This window comes from Dendrobium catenatum, unplaced genomic scaffold (assembly GCF_001605985.2).
Source record: "Dendrobium catenatum unplaced genomic scaffold, ASM160598v2 fragScaff_scaffold_889, whole genome shotgun sequence".
Classification (NCBI taxonomy): Eukaryota; Viridiplantae; Streptophyta; class Magnoliopsida; order Asparagales; family Orchidaceae; genus Dendrobium; species Dendrobium catenatum.
The window spans coordinates 97,659-116,407 of NW_021319351.1; the positions used below are offsets into that span (position 1 = coordinate 97,659).

Below are 18,749 nucleotides of genomic sequence, written 5' to 3' on the forward strand. Positions count from 1 at the left end.
AACCTCACTTTTTTACCACACATGCTCAAAATGCCTCTAATAATATGATTTAGTTATAATCTAGTGACTTTAGAACAACATGAAGTAGTGGAGAAGATGAATTGCTGAGGGGGAACTCAATCGAGCACAAATGGCTCGAGGATTATGATGGACTGGCGACTGAGCTGGTGGGTCCCACTAGGGTGGGCGGCTGGCAATAACAAAGAGGGGGAATTGTTTAGAAAAGTTTTAATTACAATTGAAAGTGAATTAATTAGGAAAATGAATCTAATTTGAATTCAAATATGAGAATGAATTATTTAGGGAATGTTGATGAGAGTTAATATTCATTGTTTAAGAATGAACCAAGGGAGAATTGTTTATGAAAGTTTTAATTGCAATTGAGAGGGTTTTAATTACAATTGAGAGGGAATTAATTAGTGAAATAGATCTAATTTGAATTCAAATTTGAGAGAGAATTATTTTTGGAAAGGGGGCTGATTTGGGAGGGAATTAGGGGAGTAGATTTAAGACTAACTATGGGGTGATTTTAAATTATGCTTAATTTTGTTGGAATTAGTTTTTCTTAGGTTGAGTGATCTCTAGCCGACGGCTAGGGATTCGGGAGATCCGGATCTTCCTTTCCAATTGAAGATCCAACTGCATCTTGTGTTTTCTTCATAGTTCTTTCAATAAAAAAGAATTCTTGTGTGTTCTTCCTAAATTTCTTGTGCCGTTCTCTAATTTTACTGAAATTACATCCACTTCCTATCAAATTGTTTTCAGAGCAGTTTCTTGTGCTGAAATAAAAGTCTCCATCGCTAAATTCTACTACATTTTTCTTTTCGTCTTGCTGAGTTTTGCTGTTTGGAGGTCAGATTCACATCAAGATTGCTGTTTTTTGCTATTTGGGGCCTAGATTCAAGTACCTATGACAATAAGAAAGGTAGAAGTGTTGGAAGAGGATATTGAACAACTAAAATCGGATTTTGTGAAAAAAAATTCAGAGTTAGAAACTCAAATTTCAGTCATACATGAGAAGATCGATGAGAAGTTTTCTAGCATGGAGGAGATGATGAGGAGATGCTCAAGGTCCAAACTAAAAATATGTCCTCGAAGGCGAGGGGAGCCGACGACGGCCAAGGGAGTGGAGAAAACTCTAAATAGGAGAGGGGAAGATCAGAAGGTGGAAATGTTGGGGTAAGAAGAGGAGATGCCACTTTTAGAGCCAATTCCAAGGGGAAACAGTGAAGGAGTGTGATTTTTGGTGGAGCTTCATAGTTTGGAAGGAGAAAAAGATTGGGAGAAGATAGAAGCACCAGACATGGTTCAACCACCCCTACAATAGTATCAATGGGTGTTCCAGCCAGTTCAGAGGTTGCCTCCTCCGCGGGAACACAGGCATGCTATCATCTTGAAGGAATGAGTCTCACATATTAGTGTTCGTCTATATCATCATCCCAGCTATTTTTCGCATTCCTGCTGTCCCCTTCGTTTTGGTTGTTGTCTTCTCACATTCCCTGCTATGGTTGCTTCATTTTCCCCGCTATTTGCACTTATTTCCTGCTCTTTTGTTTTTCCACGTTGATGGTTTTCCACATACAGGCTCTCAATTTTCCCATTCAGGCTTTCGGTTCCTGCTACTGGCTGTTCGGTTTCCATCTTGTTGTTTTCTTATATTAAGTGCATTAACTCCTAATTAAATGGGCTAGCTTGAGAGACTTTTATTGGTTGATTTGGAATCATATTTATGTGAGATATCAATGCTCTTTCCCATCTTTCCTCGTATATAAGGTGGCTGATTTCTTTGTGGAAAAGGAGAGAGATTGTGAAAAATATTTGGAAAGTGAAACCTGCGGGTTTAAATAGCTTGCTAGGTATTTTATTCTACCTTCCTATCTTCTAAAACTTCATCTCAGACTTCTATGTACTTCTTCTCTCAATGGTTCTCATTCCACTTGTATCCTTTTTCTCAAAATTTTTATAAGTTGTAAGGTGTTGTTGCATCGTGTTTTATTGTGAGTTGTAAGTGATGTTGTGTTGTGTTCCTTATTGTGTTTGTTTAAGCTATTATGAGATATGATAATATTTATCTGTTCTATCAGTGTTTGTTTATGTTTTATTGAAAGGAAGTTTTTAGTTTGCAATCCTAATATTTTTTAAGTTGCATCAATTTGGTATCAAAGCTTTAGTTTGTCGTTTGAGTCTTCATTTTTTCTTAAAAAAAAAGGGAAAACCATCAACAAGCCGAAGTTCCAATTAAAGATGTAATTGAGTATGCAGTTTGTAAAAGTCAGCCATCTATTTAGCTGATTCCAGAGAATAACTTTCCATCAACATTAGGGTTTCCGTCTCAAGAAATTTATACATATCCAATTCAGAATGAAATACTCTAAGTGCAAAGACAACAATATTTATGTACTGAGAAGTATAAAAATAAGAAACTCCTACTTTGATCAGGGTTTGAAGAAGAAAATGAGAATATAAGAAGAAAACATGGCATTCTACTAAAGGATGCTGAGAGGGAGTATTTTCATGCAAAAAAGATGAAGATTTTTGAAAAATTTTGAAAGATTGTTTTGCACAAAGTTGTTGATCTTATTACAAATGAAGATGAACTAATTGATGATCTTGTTGAAGATGTTGTAGACATCTGTACTACTCATAGTAGACAAGGTCTGCACCGACGATTCTTGATTAAATGGAGGGAACATCCTTTGTCTGATTATTCTTAGGTTGAAGATAAGGAGTTGTAGATTCTTCGTCCTGATATCTACCAGCACGTTATTGAAGCTTCTCATCAGGAGATGAGATTCTTCTACCATAGGAGAAATTGATGCACTCAAGATTTCCTGTTTTATGTTTTTTTATTTTATTTTCTACTTGTGTTTCTTTCTTTCTTTCTCCTGAACTTCTCAGTTTTTTTAGTGTTCCCTTCGTTTTCCATGCTGGCTTCTCAGTTTCCCAATTATTTTTCGCATTCCCTGCTGTCCCCTTCATTTTGGCTGCTGTCTTCTTGCATTCCCTACTGTGGTTGCTTTGTTTTCCCCATTGTCTGCACATATTTCTTGTTGTTTTGTTTTTCCCAGTTGATGGTTTTCCCCATTCAGACTCTCGATTCTCCCATGCAGGCTTTTGGTTCCTATTGCTGGCTGTTCGGTTTCCACCTTGTTGTTTTCCTATACTAAGTGCATTAGCTCTTCATTAAATGGGCTATCTTGAGAAACTTTTATTGGCTGATTTGGAAGTATATTTATGTGAGCTATCAATGCTCTTTCTCTTCTTTCCTCCTATATAAGGTGGCTGATTTCTTTGTTGAAAAAGAGAGAAAGAGAAATTGTGAAGAATATTTGGAAAGTAAAACTTGCGGGTTTAAATAGTTTGCTAGCTATTTTCTTCTACCTCTCTATCTTTTAAAACTTACTCTTAAACTTCTATCTACTTCTTCTCTCCACAGTTACCATTCCACCTGTATTCTTCTTTTCGAAAGTTTTATAAGTTGTAAGGTGTCATTGCGTCGTGTTTTATTGTGAGTTGTAAGTGGTGTTGCGTTTGTTTAAGCTATTATGGGATATAATAGTATTGTTCTGTTATATCGGTGTTTGTTTATGTTTTATTGAAAGGAAGTCTTTAGTTTGCAATCCTAATGATTTTTAGGTTGCATCATTATCCCTCCTTGCTCCATTCCAAAATAGTTTTACGTTTCTTGAAGATAGCCCCAGTATGGGCTTGCTTGTCACAGCATTCACTAAATTCCTCTTTTCATGAGCATTAAATTTTTTTTTTTTAATTCCATCGATGGCCTAGTTTAAGAAATAAATTTATTGATGATATCAACGGTAGTGCTCAAAATGTCGATTGTAAGTTTATTGCTTTTGTAGAAAGCGTCTTAATTTGTGGTCATCTGCACTCCTGGGAGTGGATCTGTTTTGTAGATCCATAGGAATAGATAGATTATGCAAGTTTGATGGACATAGGAAGAACTTCAAGGGCTCTTGAGCTCTTTATGAGAGGAAGAAGAAAAAAGTAAAAATATCCAGGAAGTAAGAGAAAAGGAAAAAGAGGCTAGAAGGGAGCTTGACCAGTTGAATGCACACATAGATAGTGATAGCTAGTTGCAATGTGCTTAGTTAATGTTCATATCAATTTATTAATTATTGGCTTTGTTGCATCATTAGTGGTGAAGATACCACCTAGTTTGCATGGGTGTAGCTGTGGAGATGGTTGTTGGTCAAAGGGAATTTTAGGGCTATTATTATTTATTGTTGATTGGACCCAAATGTGTGAGACTATTAATCCATCAAATAAGATTCTTAAATGAAATATGGCTTCACTTTTTGTGATAAGCATGACTTGATACTTCCTATGAATTTACATAAATATAGGTATTTTTAGTTTGAGCTTGGCTTGATTTACAAAATTCTTCCTTATTTGATGCAAGCGTAGTGGGGGTATTTGGTGCAATACCCATAACTTAAAAAACGAAGATGGTGGATGGGTTGGTGGGTGGGGGAGTGGCCAATGCATTTCACAGCTTAGAGAAGGGAATATTTATTGTAGTATTGGGGATAAATGTTGTCATGGCTTTTCGAACAAACGTGAACTCATACATCCAACTTTTAACAATAAAGAAGCAAACATGTATCATAGCTTGTAATTTTTTTTGTTTTTCGTTACATTGAAACTTAATATACCGTTTACGAGAACTACCCATTTGATCTATTTGTGGAACTTCATCCCAAACTTAAGGCATCCACCCATGGATGATATTTCCTAGCTACATATGGGTTATATTGGCTGTTTATTTATTCACTTTGCTGCTTGCAAGCATTTTTCTGCATATTTAAGTTTTGTAAACTTGAATTTTTCCATTTGAAATTGCAAGTGGCCTCAGTTGTTTAAGAATGGAATTAATTCATCTTCAAGCTTGTGCTGGTACTTAAGTTATATAAGATACTTTGTAAAATAGACTGTTATTATAAATATTTCTTTTCGGTTATCCATCTTGCCATCAAGTGCAAGTCATAGATTACTAAAATATAGCTCTCTACATGGTATTAATTGAGATATCTATATTCCTCGAAATGCTAGTCCTTATGAGCTTACCGGATTTGCTGAAGAGGAATCACAATTGATTTTCAAGTACATGAAGTTTGCTATGAGGTTGATGAGAACTCCTAATGGTAAGGTATGTAAATGCAATTCTCATCATCTTATTACCTTTGTAACACCCACAGTTTTGTTATTCTCCTTCCTTAATCAGCTGACATTCCACATCACTGTAAATATTTTTACTCCAGTATTTATTGTCACTAGTATTTATGAATGATTTATCCAGTAATGGGATATATTTCCCTGAGAGTTTTTGTGTTAAAAAGAAAATGATCAAAATATCCTGACATTTTTTAGTGTACTTATTTTGACACTATTTTTTTGCTCTAATTTGATTCCTGACAAGAATATTTTTCCTCCTCAAAAACCAACAGAAAAGAGCCAAAATAGTCATGTGTTGGGTACCATATTGGAGAAGAAAAGTCACATGGGCCTTTTATGTTGCTTTTTGATAATTGATTCAGTGAAAAAACCTAAGTAATGTATTGTAAATTTATTGGAGGAAATAAAAGTAAGTTTCAAAATAAATACACCCTAGAGAAGAGACCCTTTTTTTTCATTTCTCTTTATTAAAATCTCCTTGATTTACGAGGTTCCAGTGAAAATTACATTTTGTTTTTGGAATCATATAACTAAATGAAGCAGCTTATATTGCTAGAATTGAATGCTTGGAAGTTTAGCTTGTTCCTACAATATTTAGAGAAGCTAGATTGATCTAATGAGAATCGAGTCTTTGTATTTCAATCTGTATCATTTCATTACTGTCTTTGCTTACAAACAAAACTTGATAAAATTATTGAGAAAGTCGATCATGAAATAATGTGGCTAAGGGAAATTAGACAGTTTTATTAAATTACACCTCATGGTTGATTGCTTACAGAGATTAGTAATTTTTCCCCTTTTTGGAGAAATCTCAATCTCATTTTAGAGACTCTTCATATTATTGTGATATTCATTTCATATAGCGGCTGAAAAATAAATATTTCTTTTGTTTATGGCATGGTTTAAAATTGCGCAATATGAGGCTCGCCTTGAGGCCCGCCTTTGCGCAATTTCAGTAAAAAACGCCTCGATGCTTACGCCTTGAGTTTTTTTATGAGGCTAGCGCCTCAATTTGGTTGAGGCCCGTCTTGAGGCCCGCCTCGCCTCACTGGCGTGAAGCTTACGCCTCACGCGATATATATTAAAACTTAAATAAATCTTGAAGTAAATGCCTGACATTGGACTCTATAGGAGAGGAGGAAGAGGAGAGAGCAGTTCACCATAATGATGATTCAAATTAAGAACCCCTTAGTGATGACTGTGCTAATGACTTATGAGTTCTTATGTGATATTTCATTGTTATTTATTTTTGGAAATCGGAATTATATGTTAATGAAAAAAATAATGGGATTTCGGAAAGATAGAATTTTGAGTTGAACTATATTTCATGTTGTCTTATTATTGAGATATTTTGATTTCACTTCATATCTTATGTTTTTTTATGTTTAATATTATTCACTCATTAGTATATAACAAATTTATCATTTTATGTTTACGCAATCTTTTGATTTTGAGGCTTACGCCTTAAGGCTTACGCCTCGCCTCACGAATGAAAAACGCCTCAATACCCGAATACGCAATTTTAAACATTGGTTTATGGTATTGCCTTGCTTAACAGACTAGTTATTTAGTTTGACCAAGTGTGAAATGAAAACCCTCGGTTACAACAACAACAACATCAAGCCTTTATCTCACTACGTGGTCAGCTAAATGAATTTTTTTTCTCCTTTGTGTCATTTGAAGAGTCAAATTCTCATTTAAATCTAATTAAAAAATGTCATTTCTAATATTCTCTAACAAAGTCTTTTTAGGTCTACATATACCTCTCTTAGCTTAGGTCAAATCTAATACATCTATTCTCATAATCGGGTCATCAGAAGGCTAATGTTTTATGTGATCAAACCATCGAAGGCGACTCTCTCTAATCTTATCTGCCATTGGAGTTGCTCCAACCTTTTCATTTATATGCTTGTTTCACATTCTATCTCTAAGAGTAAAGCTACTCATCTACCTAAGCATCCTCATCTCTTCAACACTTGACTTAATTGTATGCTTCTCTTTTAATGGCAAACATTCTGCGCCATAAAGCATTGCTGCACCACCATTTTATAGAATTTTACCTTAAGTTTGAGGGGTACTTTTCTATCACACAATAGGTCCAATGTATTCCTCCACTTCAACCATCCAACTTGAATTCTATTAATAATATCCCAATGTATTTCTCCATCACTCTAGATAATAGACCCGAGATATCTAAAATGTGTACTCTTATAAATGACTTGATCGTCCAAAGTCACAATCCCCCATTAGATCTATTACTACTAGAATTACACTCCATATATATTTAGTTTTAGATCTACTCAAATGAAACCCCTCGATTTTCCAACAAATGATTTATTAACTTGTAGGTTTCTAATGGAAAGTTCTACACTTAATATATTTAATTTCCAGGAGAGGATAATGATCCAGATTTCTTTTTGCACTATTGCTTATTGTAGCTCACTCTTATGATACTAAAGTTTCTGAAAGATAAGAAATAATAATGATAAAGAAATTGGCGCACATCAAGCTATACCCGTCATTGGAAAACTGCTGGAACCAGAACTCAAATATATAACTTCCATTCATATTTTACAACCTCCTGAAGAGGCAAGGACTCAGGTCCAATGCCCGTTGCTTTTTTTTAGTTGCACTTAATTTTTGTAAAATGGAAGCCAAAGGTGACATGGTATAGAATTACTATAATGTATTTTTTGGCAAGTTCTACTGATCCCAAGCAAGTATTAATGTTTATTATGTCAGGTGGTAAATGCAGCTGTCATTGTTGATCCTTTGGGTGGGAAAATTATTGCAAGTGGTAATGACCAGACACTTTTTAGACTTCCTACAAATGAAACCATTTCAAACTGTATTAACGGCAGTGAGCAATCAGCCACCACTTTCTCCTTTCAGCATGGTGGAGATTCTTTGGAAAACATACCAGAAGACTCAAAGTCAAAGTTGTTGCCTTGTGACTCTAGCAGAGTTTCCTGCATGTATCCTTGGCGATGGACTGAAACAAGATCTGATAATGGGAAAGAGAAATGTGATGGAAACTTTTCGTGGCATCCTTTAAGGCATGCTACTCTTGTTTCTATTGAAAATGCTGCTGCTAGGGATAGACAGTTATTTCCTTGCTTAGATTATCAAAACAATCTGCCTCTTCGAAATGGTGGTGTCTGTGATTGTTCTGAGAACAATCCGATAAAACGACAGAAGATCCAATTGTCAGAAGTGAGCATATATTTTATCCTTCAAAACCTTTTTTCCTTTTATGCTATTGTTTTTTGCAGACACCAATAGCATATTAGATTAGAGAATAGTGTTATATTCTCATTTAATATTCCCCAAACCTTATATTTGTAGTTTGAAGTGCCTATGGTTGTTACTCCTGAATCGAATGTTTATTTTTATCATATATTCAATTATGTTGTTTCATTTTGTTGCCCTTATTTCAGAATGTGGGTGTGATTGCTGAGGATGTGTCCCCTGAAAATTTGCCTTCTGAAGTATTGAGGCCTTATCTTTGTACTGGTTTCGACATCTACATCCTATGGGAGCCTTGCGTAATGTGAGTATAATGCAATTAACTTTTTCATCTGCACTTGGATGGCACTACCCGTAATCTGAGTATAATGCTATTAACTTTTTCATCTGCACTTGGATGGCACTGCCCATAAATCAAAAATAGTGAGCTGATTCACTTCAGGTGGTTTAAAAAAAAAAGACTTGACTTATTTTTTTCGGCCAAAATAAGTAATTGCATTCAAAATGTGAATAATTCTTGTGAGATGCCCTTTTTCAAAAATGACTCCTAATTTGGGTGTTATGCATCTTTAGACATTTTCAACTGAAACTAATTTATTGGTTTTTTTATTATTTATTTGTTTAGGGTTTCCAAAGTTTAATTACTTTGTTCTTCTAGAAATTATTTTGTGCGGACATTGGACGGAGAGAACCGTCCGGATTTGCTGCGCTTTTACTGCCACTTTCCCCCCGCTCCAGATACTTCTAGTCCTCCACTAACTGCGCTAGCTCCATAGCCTCTCCAAGTCACGAGGCCTCATCACTCTAACCACCGCACTGATCTATGGTTTCAGGCCCTTCGTGAAGTTCCCCTCTAAAACCATCTCAAAAAGCCGGTCCAGTCGGCTAGCAAGGTATTGGAACCTCTCCCAGTACTCTACCACCGATCCATCTTGTGTCAGAGCAAAAAAAACTCGTAAAAATCCCCCTTCCAGTTCAGAAACATTCAAACAAACAATCCTTTAATTCCCTCCAGCTCCATATGGGACGTCTCATGTCCCTCCACTAAAACTAGGCCAAGTCCTTCTATTGCAAACATAGGTTAGTTGTCATCGGTCTCTCCTCCTTCGTCAATCCATTGATGGCGAAATATCTTTCTACCTTGTAGATCCACCCACGTGCATCCTCTCCCTTTCAGATGGGCATCCTCAGCTTCCTCACTCTCAGATTGCCTCTGTTTCCCCTGAATCCTCCATAACCTCCCTTTCCACAAATGGGTGGTGCTCTCCAAGTGTCCCGATCCTCCCTTATGCGCTCGTATCTAAACCCCTCTTCAAAATCACCTCTCATGTCCCAATCCTCACCCCTATTCTCAAAATCAATCTCTCGTCTTGCAAAGTCAGCACCCATCCTTTCATATCCGCTACTCATCTCCTCCTTAGAAATGGGCTCTAGGGGAGGCATCCATCTTCCACCTCTTAGTTTTCTCCTCTCCTTAGTGGATTAGTGTTTCCACCACTTGTTCGTCGATGGATCCCGTTGCCTCTGATGCTGTCATTTTGGGTTAGGCCTCGAGCATCTTTCTCAACATTTCTTCCACAACAACAAACTTCCTTTCCATCTTTCTATGGACGCTAAAAATTGATTTTCAAATTCAGAAATCTTCTCCACAAAATCTGATTTTAATTGTCTCATCTCTCCTTCCAATATTTCACTTTCCTCCCGGGCATAGGTATCACAGATCGATGCTTTGATACTAATTTACAGGAAATGCTTGTACAAATCAAGAGATCCCCCGGCTAAATTCGAATTTCATCACTTAGCAAAAATAGATTTGAGAAGAACTTGGAAGAATAATGAGAAATAAACCTTTTTTAATTGATGATAGTAGATGAATAATACAAGATACAATGGATATTCTATTGGAGAGGAAGATCCTTCTCTCCCAATTATCCAGACGCCACTAGATCCCAAACAAAAACTAAGAACCACAAATTTCAGCAAAAACAGAGATGAAAAACAAACCCAAGAAGTAATTCCTTCTTAAACAAACATTAATTTCCCTTAATTACCAAACAGCCTCCATCTATTTGAAATTTTCCTCTTAAACCCCCTCTTAATTAGGTTTGTGAACTGATAGGTAATACTTGAGTTCGCAAGTAGTCCAAGAGGAAATACTTGAGTTCACAAGAAACCCTAGTGATAATTGGTAAAAACAGCGAGAATAATGCAGAAGTCTGGATAAAATCAATCCCAAAACAATAGATTGTAATAATGGAATCAAAGCCAAATAAACACAAAGCAAGATACAAGTGATCCTCAATTCGAGAGGAGGATCATTCTCTCCCAATCTTTAGACAAGGAGTCTAGAGCCCAAGATGCCAAGAAAAATTCAAGAGAAACAAATCAAAGCATAACCCAACCATAAAACACCTCCTATTTAATACATAAACTTTCTAAACCAAAACTCCCTTTAAAGCCCTAGACGCCCCCTCCTTTCTCCTTTTAGATTCATTTTGAATAGTGGGACCCACTATTGTGGGCAGCAAAGAGGGGAGGAGGCGGTATTAGACCGCCTCATATAGACAAAAATCGACCCTGTGTGGGCCGGTTCAAGAGTTGGGGCTGGTTCAGGAGGAACTAGCCTAACAATACCGCCATTCCAAAGAATCACCTTGTCCTCAAGGTGAAAACAAGAAAATTGATGTTTTTCCCTCTCGTATGGTTCCCACGTAGCATCGTAGGCAGGAAGATTCTTCCACTTAATCAGCATTTCCTTTGTTTCATCTCCTTTTTGGCGAATCCCCATCAACTCTAAGGGTTCCAGAATCGTCTATAAATCCTCAATAAGTGTCACCGTTAACTCCTAGATGGCTGTATGATTTCCAATGGTCATTCTCGACTGAGATACATGGAAAATCAGATATATAATCGCTATTGGTGGTAGTTTCAGCCAATATGCTACCGCTCCAATCTTCTCCAATACTTCATAAGGCCCAAAGTACCTTGGAGCAAGCTTCTCATTCCTCTTGTTGGCGACTCTCTTCTGCCTTTATGGTCGGAGTTTCAAGAACACTCTCTCTCCTACTTTGAGTTTCAAGAACATTCTCTCCCCTACTTCGAACTGGATGTCCTTCCTATGCCCATCAGCTTGATTTTTCATAATCTGTTGAGCTCTCAATAGATGACTCCAAGCTTCTATTAACCACTTCTATTTGGCCATCCTTCTATGGGTGATAGGCGGTGCTCCCCTTTAGAATTGCCCCCTGTAATTTAAATAACTCCCTTCAAAAATGATTGGGGAACACCTTATCTCTATCTGATACTATCCCCTCTGCCACTCTATGCAATCTGACCACCTCCTAATGAAAGCTAAAGCCATTGTCACCGCGGTGTATGGATGTCAGAGAAAAATGAAATGAGCATACTTGCTTAATATATCCACCACCACCAGAATCACCGTGAAACCTTCTGAACGGGCAGCCTATTTATGAAGTCCATGGATATCTCCTCCTATACTCGTCTTGGTAAAGCTAACGGCTGCGATAGTCCCCTGGCAACATAGCCAGGTATTTGTTCCTCTGATAGACCTTACACCTGGCCACCATCTCCTCCACATCTCTATGTATCCCCTTCCTGTACAGCTTGTAGGCTAACCTCCTGTATGTCTTCTGCACTTCTGAATGGCCCTTAACAATGCTTCCATGAAACTCATGGAGTAAGTTTGGAATGTGGATTGAGGTCCATTAACCCTAATCCTAGTCTATCTCCCTCCAATGAGTACCCTTGGTGGCTACCCCTTCCCCCTTCCCCTCAATTAATATGTCCTGATCTTTCACAACTCCTCATCCCTAGCACTCTCCTCCCTGATGGCCTCTCAATCCAGCATCAAAGGAATCGATAATGCCATTGTCTGCTGCTCCCCTATACATCTGGACAAGGCATTTGCTGCCATGTTCTCCACTACTGGCCTGTACTGGATCTAAAATCATAGCCTAATAGTTTGGATAAACATCTCTGATGCTCCTCGGCCACCATCCTTTACTCCAACATGTTCTTCAAGCTCCTATGATTCGTCCAGACGATGAAATGCCTTCCCAAAAGATAAGGGTGTCACTTTTGAATAGCCAAGACAATGGCCATCAGCTCTCTTTCATACACTGACTTCTATCTAGCCCTGGTTGACAGCACTTAACTAAAGTATGCTATAGGTCTATGATTCTACATCAGCATGGCTCCCAACCCATATCCGGACGCATCGGTCTCTACTACAAAGATCTTGCTAAAGTCCGGAAGAGCTAAAATTGGAATTGTAGTCATGGCTTTCTTCAATCTCTAAAAACTTGAGTCGATGTCTCTCCCCACAAAAAGTTTTGCTTCTTTAGTTGTTTGGTCAAGGGCCAAGCTATGGTACTATACCCCCTCACAAATCTCCTATAGTACTCAGTCAGTCCTATGAAACCCCTCTAATCCCTTATGTTCCTAGGCATAAGCCATTTCTGCATTGCCTCAATTTTTGTTTGATCGGCTGCCACTCCTTGGGACACTATATGTCCCAAGTACTCCACGCTAGACTGGGCGAAGTTGTACTTCTTTAGGTTGGCCCTCAGCTAATGCTTCTGTAAAACTCTCAGAACCACCTTCAAGTGCTCCAGATGCTTCTCTTCCATTTTGCTGTACATTAAAATGTTATAAAAAAATACCAGAACTAATTTCCTGAGGTATTGCCAGAATACCATATTCATCAAAGACTGGAAAATAGCAGGGGCGTTTGTGAGCCCAAATAGTATCACCAAGAACTTGTAGTGCCCCTCGTGCGTCCTGAAGGCTATTTTCTGAATATCCGAATGGAAATACTTGAGTTCACAAGTAATCCCAGAAGAAATACTTGAGCTCGCAAGCAACCCTAGCAATAATTGGTAAAAACAACAATAATAATGTAAAAGTATGGATGAAATCAATCCCAAAACGATAGTTGTAATAATGGAATCAAAGCCAAACAAACACAAAGCAAGATACAAGTGATCCTCAATTTGAGAGGAGGATCGTTCTCTCTCAATCTCTAGACAAGGAGTCTAGAGCCTAAGACGCCAAGGAAACTTCAAGAGAAACAGAACAAATTATAACCTAACCCTAAAACACCTCCTATTTAATACATAAACTTTCTAAATCAAAACTCCCTCCAAAGCCCTAGCCGCCCCTCCTTTCTCCTTTTAGATTCAATATGAATAGTGGGACCCACTATTGTGGGTGGCAAAGAGGTGAGGAGGTGGTAGTAGCCCGCCTCCTATAGACAAAAAATTGGCCCTGGATGGGCCGGTTCAGGAGGAACTGGCCTAACATGGACCCCATCCTCAAGGGGGTGGCTAGGCTGGGGCGGAACTCCCCGTTCCCCCTTTCCTGCATCCTATAGACCCAAGCTGGTCCTTGTTGGAATGGCTGGACCGGTCTAACAATCAAAGCAAGAATAAAGAAAACCAGAACTAAGCTGAACCTAACCTAGTGGGCGGTCCAGTTGCAGGTTTAGCCTTGGCTGATCCAAATCAGGAAAATAAAATAGGAGAGGCGGAGGAGGCTGCTAGTTCAGCCTTTGGCTGAACTGAAACTGTAGCAGAATTTGGACTAATACTCAGTTTAGTTAAAGCTCCTGCGCCAACTTCATGCTAGAATTGCCAGTGGATTGCAATAGAGGGGTATGCATGGACTAGTGCAGTATCTGCATCTACATTAATTCACAGAAGGAATATCAATAAGTATTCTAGATCTGTTCCTCTGAATGAATTATATATTCAATGCAGAGTTTATTTTAATAATTGGAGATCGATGTTCTCCAAAGGAGCAACCCCTCTTAAGATTAATTACATTCTAGGTGAGACTCCCCAGAGTACTAACAATTAATGAATCTAGTTGTGCAAGGAAAAAATAACGTTTGAAAAGGTGAAATTGAAAGCTGAGGTTTTTTGTCTTTCTCAGGTATTGCTTAAAACTCAAGGCGGATTGTGATGTAAGCCTTGAAGTAAAATTAAAAAAAAATCTTGTAAAATTAAAGGAAATATAAAAAAATATGGCATAAAGCATCAAGGGATTGTTAAAGAAATGAAAACCTAAATTGTAAAAGAAAAACAAACCAATTAAAATAGAAGGAAAAGAAAAGTCAGTTAAAAAGATAATAAAAATAGTTAAAAATATATAGCATGCTTAAACCTAAATTGTAAAAGAAAAACAAAAATTAAGGTGTACATGCTTAAATATATTTTGTTGAAAAGTACCCTCAAAATTAAGGGAAAATTTTATAAGATGGTGGTGAGACTTGCAATACTTTCAAGCACAAAGTATTGGCCATTAAAAGAGAATCATACAATTAAGTTAAATGTTGCAAAGATGAGGATGCTTAGGTGGATGAGTGGCTTTACTCTTAGAGATAGAATGTGAAACAAGCATATACATGAAAAGGTTGGAGTAGCTTCAATGGCGGATAAGATTAGATAGAGTCACCTTAGATTGTTGATCACATAAAATGTCAGCCTTTTGATGACTCGGTTAGGAGAGTTGATCTATTATTAGATTTGGCATATGTTAAGAGAGCTAGAGGTAGACCTAAAAAAAACATGGTTATAAAATATTAGAAATGTTTCTTTTTTTAATTAGATTTAAATGAGAATTTGACTCTTAACAGGACACAATGAAAAAAAAGGATTCATATAGTCGACGTCTCATAGTGGGATAAAGGCTTGATATTGTTGTATTTTGTTGAGATGTATATGGACATGATAAATGTGTAATACCATTTTCGACATAGAAATTTAGAAAGTAAGATTGTTAAATATTAAAGAGCATTGTGAGTGCTAAAATTTTTAATTTGAAAATATTGTACTTTTATTTTATAATAAAATCTTTTAATAAATATAAAGACTTTATACCAACATGCAACAAGTAAACAAAAATAATCCTAATGTCGTCATTAAAAAAAGAGAGAAATTAACGATACACTGAATTTGGTTAGCTAATTTTGGAGTGAAGTAAATTAAAAAGTGTATTACTACGTGAAGTTGGTGGACAAGGGGAAGGAAACTTTTGATGCTTCACGTTCAAATCTTGAAATAGAGGATGGTACTTGAATAAAGCTCCAATTTTTTTGACATAATAGATAAGGCAGTGGAAGCAACATCATTGAGATAATGAATATTGTCAACTTCAATATCTATGCTAACCGTCTTATTTATGCTGAGATCTTGAAAGCCATAATAAGAAGGATAAGGGTTGACGGGCTTATGTGAGTCTTGGTTAAACGATCTATTAACTAAAGACTGCAAGAAATTGTGGGATATTTGAAATATTGTCTAAGGTTAAAGAAGCGGATAAATAGAGAAAAAATAGAGATCGGAGGACAGAGTTTCATTGGCAATAATAATAGATGGGAGGACAAGCTGAGGCATGTTTAATGTTATTGACTGAATAATATTGATGCCTGCAGATAGGAAAACCTGAAGAATATAGAAGGAAGATAATAAGGAGAATATTTTCAATTATAAGGATATGATACAATAATAAAAAAATTATATTTTCATCCTTCTCATTCCTACCCAATTAAACCCATTCTACTAATCCCCACAAAGTCACTAGATGAAGCTTAATATTGTAAATTTTCATCTCTTATAAGTCGATTCTACATATTTGAGAGCCCAATACATCAGGAATTTCTATTTATGCTTTTTACTCTTTGTCAGCATTCATAAGTGTTTTAGCTTCATATTTTTTTTTATTATTTTCTGTATGATTGCAGGTGTGCCATGGCACTCGTTCATCAAAGGATTAGGCGAATTTTTTATGCCTTTCCAAATCCAATTGCTGGTGCATTGGGCAGTGTCTACAGTTTGCAAGGAGAGAAAAGCTTGAACCATCATTACTCAGTTTTCAGAATTCAAATACCTGAAGAATACTACTAGAGAGAAACAAGTGCTTTAGACAAAGCTCTTCGCAGGATAAGCTTATGATAACATAATAGTGGGATTCCATGGTGTTTTGTGGTTTGCTTCGAATTCCCTCATTTTTTATTATTCTACTCCATGAAGAAGACCAGTAGACAGTTAAACAAATCATTAGGATGAATTCAAATTACAAATGTGTTTGCTCAGTTTTCAACACTCTGATTCCCGGAGAGAACAGAAGAGAGAAACATACGACATTTTTGTTTGCTCGGTTTTCAACATTCTGATTTCTGAAGAAGACCACTAGATAAAGAAACAAGTGGTTAAGATAATCCCTCTTCACACCAGAAACTTGTAATACACTTACTAGTCAGCCTCTAGTGGTGTTAATGTGTTATTATCTACTCCACTTTCATCCTTAGCTTGAAGCATCATTACTCAGTCTTCAAGTTTCCAATACCTGAAGCAGACCAGTAGAGAGAGAAACAAAATGGTTTATTTAACTCTTCACTGGAAATACTTATGATCCACTTAACACTGGTGCTTGCTTCCAACCCCTAGTTTCTATGTTCCTGATTGTGATAGCCCAAAACCTGTAAGGGCGTCTCTAGCCGAACTCCAAACGACTATAAGGCGTAGTTGATTTGCTCCATTCGAACGGCAAAAAAATCACTAATCTGTGGTGGGTGAACAATGCGACGTCAATATTAGCGTTGCACTGTTTACCTAAGCGATTTTTCTGTCTCAACCGGATTTGCCGAAGAAACGCGCTAAAGAGTAGAAAGACGGTTACCTTCACAGAAGCATGCAAAATGGAGTTCGATTGGAGATGAATCACGGCATTTTTGAGTTTCACTGTATTTTAGATTGAAAAATGATATTTTTGGTCGGAGATGCCCTATTAGAAATCATTTTCTTGTCTCCACATTTAAGTAGGACAAATCTCTAATTATTTGTAATGTGAATGCTTCCAGAACCACCCAGCTGCTACAGTTACATTATACTGCTTATTTCTTCATTCATAATTTATTTTATCATTCAGAATTAAATATTATTGGTGCCAGTTCCCTGACCACAAACCTCTCTCTCCTATTATTATTGTTAAATAGTTCCACAGCTTGGCAGCCTAATTAGACCTTCCTGTATCCTGTCTTTAAATATATTGTATTGGTTCTTTGCATGGCTGGTATTTAAAAGAATATGGACCATCTGAAATGTTACAGAGTAGTAGAATTATAACTTTGAAGAGCAGAAATTATTGAAATATTCCTGATGTCAACATGTCAGCTGGAGACAATCACACATATTTTTGTCGTTTGGGACAGCTTTTGGACACGATTTTTTAGCTATTTTTAAGAATAGTTTATACAAAAAATTGCTTTCATAAGTAAGTAATAAAATGCTGTCCCAAACGAAATCTGAATTTTATGAAATTATGCTGATGAAATAATGAAATAATTAGAAGTGTAATACGTTAACGATTATTTTATTGGCAGGTAATATTTACTATTTATTAAAAGGTTTGTCTGTTAATTATTTGGCTAATTTAGTTGAACTTTGTTTTTTTTAAAAGAGTTTGAAGTTTACTCATTTGAGTTAGATTTTTTTGTTTTAAATTAAAATTTTATTTTTTTTTTAGATTTTTTTAGTATAGAAATAATTTAAAAATGATGAAATATATTATGTAATATTAATTTAAAATTAGCTTTAAATATATTTTAAATTGATAGAGTGGCTTGACAAGATTTTAAGTTGAGTTAGGCTTGAGCTTGAGTTTGAACATGTATAATACACGAGTTCGAGTGTAGGCAGCCCTTGAAGTTCAACTCAACACTTAATATAATTTAAAAGTTTATTAACAAGTTGAGTTTGAGTTGGCTTGCTTGAGCACGCTTGTGAGCCAATTCGGTTCACTTAAACCCCTTTATATGATTTAAAAAAATATTAAAATTTTGTTTTGGAAAAAAAACTATGCTAATTGAAATCATTGAGTAAAGCCTCACTACTCAAATAATTTGCCCATAACAAAATTGGAGTTCATTTTATTTTAATTCCTAAATTATATATTTCTCAAAAAAAAAACTCAAATGAAAATGTCTTACACTTTTTTTATTTTGAACATATTATCTAAAAAAGAAAACGCAATTTATATTTGATTTTTTTGGAGAGTAATAAAACTAGTTGTAATATTATATTGTGATTTGAAAAAACAAAAAAAAAAAGAAAAAAAATGGCCCACATCACATGCGACTTGTACTCTTGTGAAGCCATTTATATTAAATGTTTTTTTAGGGTTAGGGTAAAACTTTGAATAAAGAGGATTATTATAATAAAAAATTAGGTTATGATAAATAACAAAATAATTTAATTGAATTTTTTTAAAAAAATTATTGAGTTTTAAAG

The 18,749-nt window shown here is 36.1% G+C and overlaps 1 protein-coding gene across 5 annotated transcripts in view; it reads left to right on the forward strand.

Moving 5' to 3' along the window:
* Positions 1-17,409, forward strand: part of LOC110107989 (tRNA-specific adenosine deaminase TAD3) — a 29,557-nt gene extending 12,148 nt beyond the window's left edge. The window contains exons 6-10 of one of the 5 annotated variants that reach the window (XM_028697170.1): positions 5,071-5,167; positions 7,936-8,406; positions 8,631-8,743; positions 16,202-16,383; positions 16,424-17,409. In XM_028697170.1, coding sequence (XP_028553003.1) covers positions 5,071-5,167; positions 7,936-8,406; positions 8,631-8,743; positions 16,202-16,364 — 844 coding nt within the window. In that variant the 3' untranslated portion in view covers positions 16,365-16,383; positions 16,424-17,409. Of the gene's footprint in view, positions 1-5,070; positions 5,168-7,935; positions 8,407-8,630; positions 8,744-16,201 lie in introns of all 5 variants that reach the window. The other 4 variants (XM_028697171.1, XM_028697173.1, XM_020838466.2 and 1 more) reach the window with 4 other exon arrangements.
* Positions 17,410-18,749: the final 1,340 nt, after the last annotated feature.